This window comes from Branchiostoma floridae, chromosome 1, assembly GCF_000003815.2.
Source record: "Branchiostoma floridae strain S238N-H82 chromosome 1, Bfl_VNyyK, whole genome shotgun sequence".
NCBI lineage: Eukaryota > Metazoa > Chordata > Leptocardii > Amphioxiformes > Branchiostomatidae > Branchiostoma > Branchiostoma floridae.
In genome coordinates this window covers 10,535,270-10,545,730 of record NC_049979.1, presented here as the reverse complement: position 1 = coordinate 10,545,730, position 10,461 = coordinate 10,535,270, and the positions used below count along the sequence as shown (strand labels likewise).

General features: G+C 40.9%; 3 protein-coding genes across 3 annotated transcripts in view; 1 reads left to right on the top strand and 2 right to left on the bottom strand.

Annotated features, from left to right (window-relative positions):
• LOC118430517 (F-box/WD repeat-containing protein 7-like) overlaps nucleotides 1-493 on the bottom strand; it is a 45,481-nt gene extending 44,988 nt beyond the window's left edge. The window contains exon 1 of the mRNA XM_035841474.1: nucleotides 295-493. The gene's annotated coding sequence lies outside the window, so the exon portion shown is untranslated. The remainder of the gene's footprint in view (nucleotides 1-294) is intronic.
• A 100-nt stretch (nucleotides 494-593) lies between these two features.
• Nucleotides 594-3,955, top strand: LOC118414936 (cyclin-dependent kinase inhibitor 3-like). Its single transcript, XM_035819278.1, has 8 exons — nucleotides 594-702; nucleotides 791-888; nucleotides 1,343-1,398; nucleotides 1,788-1,832; nucleotides 2,096-2,318; nucleotides 2,632-2,663; nucleotides 2,803-2,906; nucleotides 3,550-3,955. The coding sequence occupies exons 1-8, from the start codon at nucleotides 688-690 to the stop codon at nucleotides 3,640-3,642; spliced, it is 666 nt and encodes a 221-aa protein (XP_035675171.1). The 5' UTR covers nucleotides 594-687; the 3' UTR covers nucleotides 3,643-3,955.
• Nucleotides 3,956-6,345: 2,390 nt separating this feature from the next.
• Nucleotides 6,346-10,374, bottom strand: LOC118414924. Its single transcript, XM_035819266.1, has 4 exons — nucleotides 9,917-10,374; nucleotides 9,011-9,226; nucleotides 7,868-8,074; nucleotides 6,346-7,361 (listed from the first exon to the last, which is right to left on the bottom strand). Exons 1-4 carry the CDS (start codon nucleotides 10,220-10,222, stop codon nucleotides 7,170-7,172), a joined length of 921 nt encoding a protein of 306 aa, XP_035675159.1. The 5' UTR covers nucleotides 10,223-10,374; the 3' UTR covers nucleotides 6,346-7,169.
• Nucleotides 10,375-10,461: the final 87 nt, after the last annotated feature.

Genomic DNA, 10,461 nt, shown 5'->3' with positions numbered 1-10,461 from the left:
TCTACTCTACGTGGTATCACTGTACCACCACCGCAGCTGTTACTCAAGATCCCGCACTCGCTTGTCTACAAAACTTGACTCTTAACCAGATGTTAATGGCTTCTTTCAGCAAATTAAATCTGTGCAATGCCACGTACTATGGGAAATATGTGGATGTAAACAAACCGGGGCTGCAAATCTGTCAGTTTACACATTCGTAAAACTTGCCATTTTCTGCACCTGTCCCTACCAAATACGAGACGACAAGATCACAGTGGCAAGGTCCACCCATGCAGAAATGTCAATAGCAGTTACCTTCTTGTTCAAAGCCTTCAAAATTTGGCTAAGGAAGCCAAACAGCACCTGATCAAACCCATTCCTGCTCAGTGTTCCGGTTATTGCACGCCATATTGTTTGAAGTTGCCAGGACACATATCCCAGAATGCAAGCAAATACTACAGCGTCACCTAGCTGTTGACAGCAAAACTGCAGTTACTTGTAACCAGTCAGTAGCGACCTCTAGCGATTTATATTCAAAGTGTAGTTCTGAAGAACCCTTGTGGATGCAGTGATATTTTTAATCACTAGAGGTCGCTGTAAAAGAACCCAGGCAATCACTGCAGACTGTGACGTAATGAAAAACGAGCCAATCAGAGATAAGCATGCAGACGCGGAGAAATTTAAAAGGACCTCCAAGCAGGTCACAATATGCCGGTGAAACTGGTGAGTTTGTCGGACCCCTTTCGTTATTTTCCTCTGCTTTTTTGTTGGTGCAGGTTGAATAATCTTATAAACTATTGTTCCTTTGTAGCCAATTGTCACCGCATCAGACGAAGAGATGAGCCAGTTCGATTCGTCCGATTCCGAGGAGGAGGGGCAGCTGCAGACGGACCCTCTCCAAGTGGACTGGTGAGATATTAAATAAATTGTCTTCAACAGGAGTTGTTGTCTGGGTTACGCTGTCATCACAAACACTTGAGAAATGATAGCCTATGTCCGCAATTCGTTTTAAAAATATGTCCTTTAAGTTTTACCCATTTCTACTGCACTCAAGAAGAAAACTGGCCAATTTTCCGCCGTAAAGTTGCATGTGAAACAGTTTTGTTTCACATGCAATTTTACGGGAAAAGAAAAGGTCAAAAGGATTTATGCCGCTAATAGTAATACCCAATGATTGATAAACAAAAGAATGTAGGATTAAAGTTCTTGGCCCAAACCACATCAATTCAAATAGTAAACATTAAAAGATTGTTCAACCACTGCAGATTTTATAGCATTTCTCCTCACAAACAAACCTTTTTTTATATGCATGAATTGAATGTATTCTGATCTATTCTTTTTTCTTACTTGTTTTCCCACCCAGGTTGAGTTTATCCAGTGTTGGCTGTGAGGAGAGTCTTGGGATCTGTGCCCTGCCAGGTGAGACAGAGGACTGCCACGGTTTCTATTGTCAAGGTTTAGTACATACCTGTGCAAAATGTACAGTCATACAATGCTAAACTGGTGGGAAGCAACTTTTGATGTCTCTGTATGCCATTGGGTAGTATAGTCTGGATGTCAGTCCTGTTTCCACTGCTCCTTGTTGCAAGGACCAACTTCTCCCAGGGAAATTCTACAAAAGACTCTCTGACTCTGAGTTAGATAGATAATCTGAGATTGGGGCCCGTCATCCAGCCAACTACCCAAAAGGAGGATTTCTTTTCGTTGTTGAAAGAATCATACTTCATAACCCCGGGGTTGTCATCACTACATCCTCAAAGTTACAAAGTTGCCCATGTATCAAACCCTGTTGTTGTGTTTACCTGTAGGTTGCAGATTTAAGGAAACATGGAGAAGTTTGGATGCTGATCTGGGTAAGATACATGTTGATATTTTTAGTACTGTGTTAATAATGCATCCTTTGTTCGTCTTTATACTGAAAACGAAATGGTACATTACACGGCTGGTGATGATAGCTAACTAAGCCAACCATTCGGTACGCAACAAGTACAGCACAATTAAACAAGTCTGATCTAGCTTATTATACAGCTATGTGTATAATGGTATAATAAATCTATACCACACAGCAAATAAAAATGATAAATGAAAGTTATATCTGTAACCTTCCACATCCCAGAGGACCTGAAGGCCCAGTCCATTCGGGACATTTTTGTCCTGTGCACCCGAGGAGAGCTGAACAAGTACCGCGTGCCGCGCCTGCTGGAGCGATACGAAGATGCGGACTTCACGGTACACCACCACTCCTTCCCTGATGGCACTTCGCCTGCCATGGCGGCATGCGTCAAACTTCTGGAGGAGATGAAAGTCTGCTTGTCTCAAGGGAAGAAAACACTGATACAGTGAGTATGCAGCACCCAAATCAAATTTATTCAGCTGAGTACGTTACAGTTCATGGATGAAGGTTAGACATCCTCTAGCAAAAATTTGTCCTCACCTCCTTCACTCTGTCTCATCAATTCATAGTTAGGGTGTAGAGCCTACTTTTCCACAGATTTACTCAGTCCCACTGTGGACGCTACCTGAAACGTCTAACCATTTCCAAAATTATATCTAGTTACTTGAGTAACTGCTGTTAGGTGTATGTTACTTTTCCCTTTGCAATAGCATAGATTTGCAGAAGACAAAGTTTTACAATCATTTTTACCCTTTCAGCTGTTATGGAGGGCTAGGAAGGTCCTGTCTGGGTGAGTCTTTTCCCTTTCCAAATTTTGCTGCTCTCATAAAAAAGCCTGTATGCAGTTATCTGTTCTTTGATACACAGATTGCATTTAGAAGAAGGGAGCAATTTGAATTATCGCTGCTGTCTCCCCTCTTGACCCCCAGTTGCAGCCTGTTTGATGCTGTACCTGGATGAGACTGCTGACCCGCAGGCTGCCTTACAGAGAGTACAGCAGGTCAGAGGTCACGGGGCCGTACAGACTGTCAGGGTAAGTCATGACTACATCATTGTAGATAACTTGGATATGAGAACACTTGTGCTGCTAACATTTTTTTGACTTCCTGTACAATTGCCTATATCCAACATAATTTTTGGTTCTTTGGTGAAAGCACTACTATAGTATTGCAAACACAAGTGGGAAATCTTAACTACCAGTATGAAATGCACAATATACAAGAAAAATTTGCACCACTTAGATATCAAAATCTGTCACAATCTGCCATCATGGCAGATCGTGATAGATTTTGATATCTAAGTGCAAATTAAATGAACAATAAGTGCAAACATCCAGATATTGATGATACATGGAAGTGCCATGTATCATCGATCTCTGATATTGTGACATGTTGATATCATAATTGTGTTCACACCACAGTTACACTTGTCATTAGAAGCAAATAATAAGTACAATCTATATAACTTATAATAGTTATATCCACGAAATTATCACACATTTGTGAACAAACAAAGTAAATGTGAGACTCTGGGAAAGACACTGCAGGATACAGGTTGACAGAAGAAAAGCAGTCCTTGTATTTTATGGCTCATTTATGTTGCAGCAAAAATACACATCAATTCACTGACCAAAATTGATGTATTCACTGACTACATATGAGCTGTTTGTTTTTCAGCAATACAACTTCCTGAATGATTTTCGTAAGAACCTTGAGGAGTACGAGGCCAGTGACGAGGCACAGGCACAGCAGCGCTCGCTGTCCCGCTGATGCAGCCGGGAGTGGTCCCGCTGGAGTACAGGAGCCTGTGCAATATGAAACCTGGGAGTTTTAGCCTCCATTGCAGACCCTAGTGGATATGTTTTCTACAGTTTTCTGTCAGTTGTGGTTGTTTCCTGATGTCTGATCGTCACTCAGACCTCCGCAAGCAATCAGAACCCCCGCAGCAGTTAGAAAACTGTATATTCTTGAAAAAGTCTGCAACAGAGGCTATGGAATTTTGATATTGTAAATACTGGGGGTCTGAAAATTTTGATGGCACTTAAGTCACTATAGAGTAGAGTGTTCTCAATGGCTAGAAATGTAAAGATAAAATTGAAAAAAATGATATATAAGTTGCTATCAAATTTCTTCGAACAATGACTGTTTATTAAAGGTAGAGAACGTACCTCCAAATTTTTGATGTCTGTCAGTACATCTTGGACGCGGAGAATCTGTTCGAAGAAATTTGATAGTAACTTAAACAGACGTGACTGATGAACCTCTTCAACGATATATAAGTTGAAATTGAAATCCATGTATATCTAACCCAAGGGCAAGGGCATGACGATGACCTGTAGTATAACTTTAAGCCTCTAATTGAAGTGGGTCCTCCTTTCTGACAGTCAGATAGATTATAGCAGGGCTGTTTCCAGCTTTAAATTTGTTTCCATCCCACAGATTTTACGGGAACCCATGTTGTTGGTTTTTGTTGCTAAATTTGTGTTTAAGCATACGGAAATGCATTTTGATGATATAAGTTCGGACTTTTTTTTATGGATTGGGTGAAGTTTTTTTCTATCCTAATGAGCAAATTTCCATCTGGGAATGAAGGGATGGGTCCTGGAGACAGCCCTGGCTTGTTGCCTATAGAATAGTGGATATCACAGGGCAAAGGTGGCACTACATATGCTATTCTTATCACTTTATGCTCTACATGACAGACAGGAACTCCATATGGGGTCCCATTTGCTCTGACACAGAAGTACCCAGGGATGAATGATAAATCATGGGGACTCCTCTTTGTCCTTTGATGGGAGGAAGATGCTCATCTATCTACATCAAGTCTAGACACGTCCTTGAAACCCCAATAATGCCACGGTCACATTTCAAACCAGTCCCGCCTGGAAAGTTTGCAGAAACAAAAAATAAAAGTATTAATTAAGGAATATACACAAATTATGCTTATGACTATTCTTTTTACTTTGTGCGGGTGTTGTTGTCTTTCAATCATAATACTCACTCCTGAAAATGAAAGCTGCCCGGCTGGGCCCCAATTTTGGAAATGTGATGGTAGCAGAAGCTGGGATATGAAAACAGAACATTTGAGCTTTGACCAGCCTATTCAGTTATAACAGTACTGCACATTTGGTATCAAATACTAACCATCAAAGGAATCACTAGCACATAACCATTGTGAACTTAGAGTCACACATGGAGAAGATTCTTTATCGAGAGTCTGATATTATGAATGTTGCCAGAATATGATTATTATTGTGTACACTTTGATTAGAATTTCATGATCTGAAGCGATCATGTTAAACAAATGCCATTACCTCCATTATTCAAGCATGTTTAGGATTAATTCTCAGTAGCAATTGAAACTGTAAGACAGTGTATTTCATTACATGGCTTTACATGGCATTATAGTGTGAGGAAGCTTGATTAAATTCAGAGCTTACTACAGAACCTTGATCTATAGATTTTGGCATGGCAGTAAACAAGATGCATGAAGAAAAAGCACAGGATGGTGCAATAGAATTAGTCTAAATAGTAAATGGTGCAATAACTACATTCTAATGATTGTTTTTCTGGTGAACTGTTTCACAATTAGGGTAGTGTTAAATTTATGGGTAATTTGGGTGTATAGATGTGGCAACTACAGTAGTCAATTCTACCATAACACTATCATTTCACTGTAATATTTGGTAAATTAAGGACTATGAGTAATTTGGGTACATGTATATGGATGTGACAACCAGTCAATTCTCCCATAATACTGACTTATAATAATGTAATATTTTGGTAAATAAAGGGAAGAAAAAGACACATTTAATCAAAATTGATGTTACTTCTGAGTTAAGTTCATATACATGCATACCCAGCATAACTAAGTATTCATCTGCTCTATACATATTCTCACTTCACAGAGAATAGAAATAATTGGCTCATTTTTCCCCCTGCAAATGCAATCTGTAGTAGGATAAGGACAAGCCAAATATCCATCTGAAAATGTTTCAAGCTTATGTATACAACAGAATGTAGAAAAAAACTTTTGAGTAGCCCCCAATTCAGTCTCCATAGGCAATGATTGTACATGGTAGTGTCTTGCCATACACTATATGGTGCTGGTTAGTCAACGTCAGAAATGTGGAATGTTATCTGTATTTGCCTAGTCTCCAAGCAGATCCTAGGGTGGGATGAGATATTAGTAGTATCAGAAGTTGGCCGAAGGAGCATAGCCGGCCTAGGGGTGGGAAATGCATACTCCTAGGCTGGATACACTTCTTTCGCCAGCTTATGATACTATCTCATTTGCCACCAAATAAAGAGAATCCCAGCCTTGCTGGTTTTCTTTTCATTGCATGCTCACTGTAAAATTCTTGCAGGCCACCAAAATGCTACAAATTTTGCATTTTCCTAATGATTGCCATAACATCTATGTGAATTATTCATCAATATAATCTACAGATGTTTGGATGCACCCAACAGACATAACAAAATTCCATCAAATTTATTTTTTTCATTAAACTGATCCATAATCTTTGCCATCATCAGGACATATTTTGAAAATACAAGCTGACAATTATTTTTGCAAGACCTATCCAGAAGTCCTCTTAGCTTAATGTCTTTTGTATAATGTTACAGGATTTCTGTTGAATGTGAAGAATCACACAGATGTCTGAATACATATTACAATACATGTGTATTTGACCCATTAATTTAGAATGCACATGTACTATTAGCTAAGTAGAATTCAACTGTAAGAGGATAGTAGTTTTTTTCTGACAGAAAACTTGCCACTACTGACAACATTTCACACCATACCATCTGGGAATTTCTTTTGATATACAATGCACTTTATATTATATAAATACATGATTTCCAGATGTACAGCTAGTCCATGACCTACTGTCATGTATGTAAATTTACAGCCAGATCTCTGAAAAATATGAAGTACACATGTACATCGTTCCAGCTCTTGGTTATCATTAAAGCCAAATCAACAGCTGTGAAATACCAGTATTGCTCCAAAAAGGCTGCCTATCTACAAAGTTACCTAACCACTAGGTTGACCTGATCGTACACTACGTATACCAATCTATTCTTGTGGAAAATAAAGCCTATGTGTATCGTTCTCTGGTTAAGTATTCCACCTCCTTTATCCTTATAAAGACGATGGTTTCTAAATACCAGGCAATATTTTATAATCACCAATCATAGCCTCATCATTTTTCCTTATGCGGTTCCATCCCATCTCCTGTGACTCAAACAGGCCCGTTGGGACAGAAATATTGACATCGTGACATTTAAAACTTTTACTCCTTCTTCCTTCTCCAGACTGTGCAGTGTGCGACAGTCCACTGGTTTTTCCGTGCAGTCTCCCTGATGAGGAACGGCATGTCCTTGTGTGTGACCAGGTCAAAGCTCCCTCCTAAGCTGTTCTGGAGGGTCTGGAAACCTTTGACTTCCTTCCCGTCTTTGTCCTTGTAGCCACCGAGCCATGTGTTCTATGAGACAAACATTGGTTATTAAATGGGAGGTTTGGCATCATTTGTATCACAGTGCAATAGATATACACATGACAACAAGAGCTTGTGTCACAGAGGCTAGGATAGACGAATTTCAAAAATAACTGTGTATCATCCAGTATGAAAGACCTCTGACCTCCTCCACCCTTGAAGTCTTGGAAAAACGGCTTAGACTGTACTGTAAATGCAGAAATGTTCGAAGTGGATTAATGTTCGTGGTTTTCGCGGCGGCCGCTTCACCGCGAATTTAAAGCCACCGCGAACATTTTTCCATAACAGTAAGAAATACAGTGCATGGTGCTACCGCGAAATTAAAACCACCGCGAAAAGTCCATTTACCCGCTACCGCGAAATTAAATCCCCGCGAATTTAAATGCATTTACAGTATCTCAAGGTTAAATTGAGTTAAAAAAAGAGCATGAAAAAAAGGTTGGACATCAGTGCAGTGGCAGGGTTATTGAATGAATCCAAAGTTTTGTTGTTACCTTAGGAGTGAACTCTACCAGCCACGAGTACGGAGACGTGATGACCAGCACGCCCCCCGGCGCAACCAGGCTCTTCAGGCGGTTCAGGAAGTCAAACGGCGTGGGGAGTCTACAGATGAGGTTAGCAGCCAGCACACAGCCAAACTGTCCCAGGTCCAGGGGCAGGTTACAGGCGTCTCCCTGCTGAAATCTGGTCCTGGACCGGTCCTGGGGAGATAGACAAAACATACTCAAACCATGGGGAGGAACCAGGAAGGGTCATGTGGAGAGGGATGAAAAACTTAGTACTCCCCTGGGTCAACAGTATATGCAGTGTTAGTCTATAGGTTTTCATCTCTTCCCTCTTGTGCATTCTATTTTTTTCTTCAAATTCCTAACACTTTGAAAACACTACTCCTGACAGCCATGTTCCTCTTTATGCTTGGCCTCAGTCTTCTCCTACCCAACATCAACCACGGATGGCTACCAGGATAGCTGGGTGTTTGGGGAAAGAAGACTGGGTTCGTGCATAGAAACATCCAGTACCCCTTGCAGCTTACAAATATTTGGCAGGCTGAACAGTTCATGGGAGAGAGACAGCCTGTGGGGGACTGGTCCCCAGGATAGCCTCTTCCAAGAACTGTAATACATGTAGTGCTTAGTATGATGACGGAGGAGATCATGCAGAGAGGTTGGTTAACATACCACATGAAATAAGTTGATTTTTCACCTCACAGCAATTCCACTTCCAGTTCCAAACAAGAGTATTTCTCTGTCCTTTTCATGAGGACAAACTTGGTGCTTTGTACTGTATGTGTTTGTGTGTTGACAGCTGATGTTATGAGAGATTTGTGGAGGGTCAAGGAAAGTAGGTTTCTGTTATCATCACAGAAGGCAAAGTGGTCCACAGTGGAACACCTCGAAAACCAGATTTTTAGCCAAGGCAGGTTGCTTTTAGCCAGGCCAACAAACTCTCCCTACCTGTAGTGCTTATCTATGCTCCTTGGGAAGAACTACCTTGGCTCCCAAACAGATTCTCTACCAGTGCTGGCTAAAAATCTGGATTCCAGGGTAATAGCGGAGGTCAACCACTGAATGGAGATATAAATTGACCTCATAAGATAGACTTTAAAGTCTAAACAATAGTCTGGCAAGGCAACTCACGATTGCTGGGTCTACTACAGCCTTGAGCTGAGTAGTGAGGTCCCCTTCATCTTGCCGGTTGTAGTCTATGGTCCCTGCCACCTTCAGTTGTTCGCAGGCTGCTACAAAGGAATGGCTGAAGTCAATGCCCACCACCTCCCTGTACCTTCGGGCCAGCTCAAAGGAAGACCTCCCGGTGGCACAGCCAATGTCAAGTGCCCTACTGGGGATGTCCGCCTGGAAGGAAAACACATTGACATGAAGTTGTGGTATGGTACAGGTTATTCTACATACCAGAGAGGACTTTTATCAACAACAATGTGTAAGTTTCATCATGTCCTGTAGCTGTTATGTACATCTGGTTGAGATGGGGCAGGTACATATACTCTCCAAGCAGAGGTACAGCTTTGTTTTTTATGCATTCTTGGGCATTTTTGTCAGACTTCTATTTTGTCCCATTTTCTTCATGTCAAGCTTTGCCGGCAGCCTTGAAGAAACAGGATAAAATAGAAAGCACAGCAAAAATGCCAAAAACATGCCAATCCAGCAGGACTAACAAAATGCAACTTAAGGGACTGGTCACAAGAAAGTACAAAATTAATCCTTTGTTGAGTTGAGTTACTAAGCGATGAGTTTCCTAAACTGATACTAGGTACTGGAACTAATCAAACTTTCTTATTATCATGTAATGTTATTACAGTTAAACGTGACAGATTGAGAAAAACAAACAAATAACCTTTAAACAAACAAACAAATAAAACTCTGTGCTCAGTACAAAATGTGAGAACCCAGGACTTCAGATCTATATTTTGAGATTGTGAGAAGGAATAGGAGACCAATATGCTGTTAAAAGGCTAAAACTTCCTGGATTTGCCATTTTCACAAAACGTGACATATCTCTATGCATAATTTTTCTATGTCACTGACCCCATCTAGTGCATGTGCCAAGCATTCCTCTGCACAACGCTTGGGAAAATTCTCTAGCGCATCCTTCGGGCCAAAGTCGAACTGTAGAACCTCCTTGGGACTTCCGAAATGAAACAAGAGGTACTCGTTGAGAAGTTTGGCGGTCTCGTAGACGTTTTCTTTCTGCGCTTCTTTCTGATGGTGGCTCTTGAGGGTCACAAGTTTGTAGGTCGAGTAGGCGGCTATCCCCGACGCCACCGCTAAACCACCCATGATGAGGTGACTGTGGTGGACTTGTGGTAGGGTTAGCTCCGATATCCAAGACATTTTTAGACTTAAGCCGGACTCTAAGGGTCGGAAAATGACTTGCAGAAAGCTTAAGAAAGGTACGCCCTCGTGCAAACGTGCTTAGTAATCTGGGTCAGAGGTTAGAGGTCGGTGCGCAGGCCTGCCATACAGTTGTAGCATCCAATTCAGTGTCAGTGGAAAAATGACTCGAATATGTAAAATATCTGTTGCTAATATTATGCAAAACTATCAAAATCCCTAAAATGTAATATAATTTT

Excerpts from the sequence above, each read along its gene's own strand:
- LOC118414936 (XM_035819278.1), top strand. Across the intron at positions 1,833-2,095 it reads AAGTTTGGATGCTGATCTGG|AGGACCTGAAGGCCCAGTCC; the intron begins GTAAGATACATG and ends TCCACATCCCAG. Across the intron at positions 2,664-2,802 it reads GCTAGGAAGGTCCTGTCTGG|TTGCAGCCTGTTTGATGCTG; the intron begins GTGAGTCTTTTC and ends CTTGACCCCCAG.
- LOC118414924 (XM_035819266.1), bottom strand. The coding sequence starts at position 10,222 with ATGTCTTGGATATCGGAGCTAACCCTACCACAAGTCCACCACAGTCAC. Across the intron at positions 9,227-9,916 it reads TGGCACATGCACTAGATGGG|GCGGACATCCCCAGTAGGGC; the intron begins GTCAGTGACATA and ends TTTTCCTTCCAG. Across the intron at positions 7,362-7,867 it reads TGGTAGAGTTCACTCCTAAG|AACACATGGCTCGGTGGCTA; the intron begins GTAACAACAAAA and ends TTTGTCTCATAG.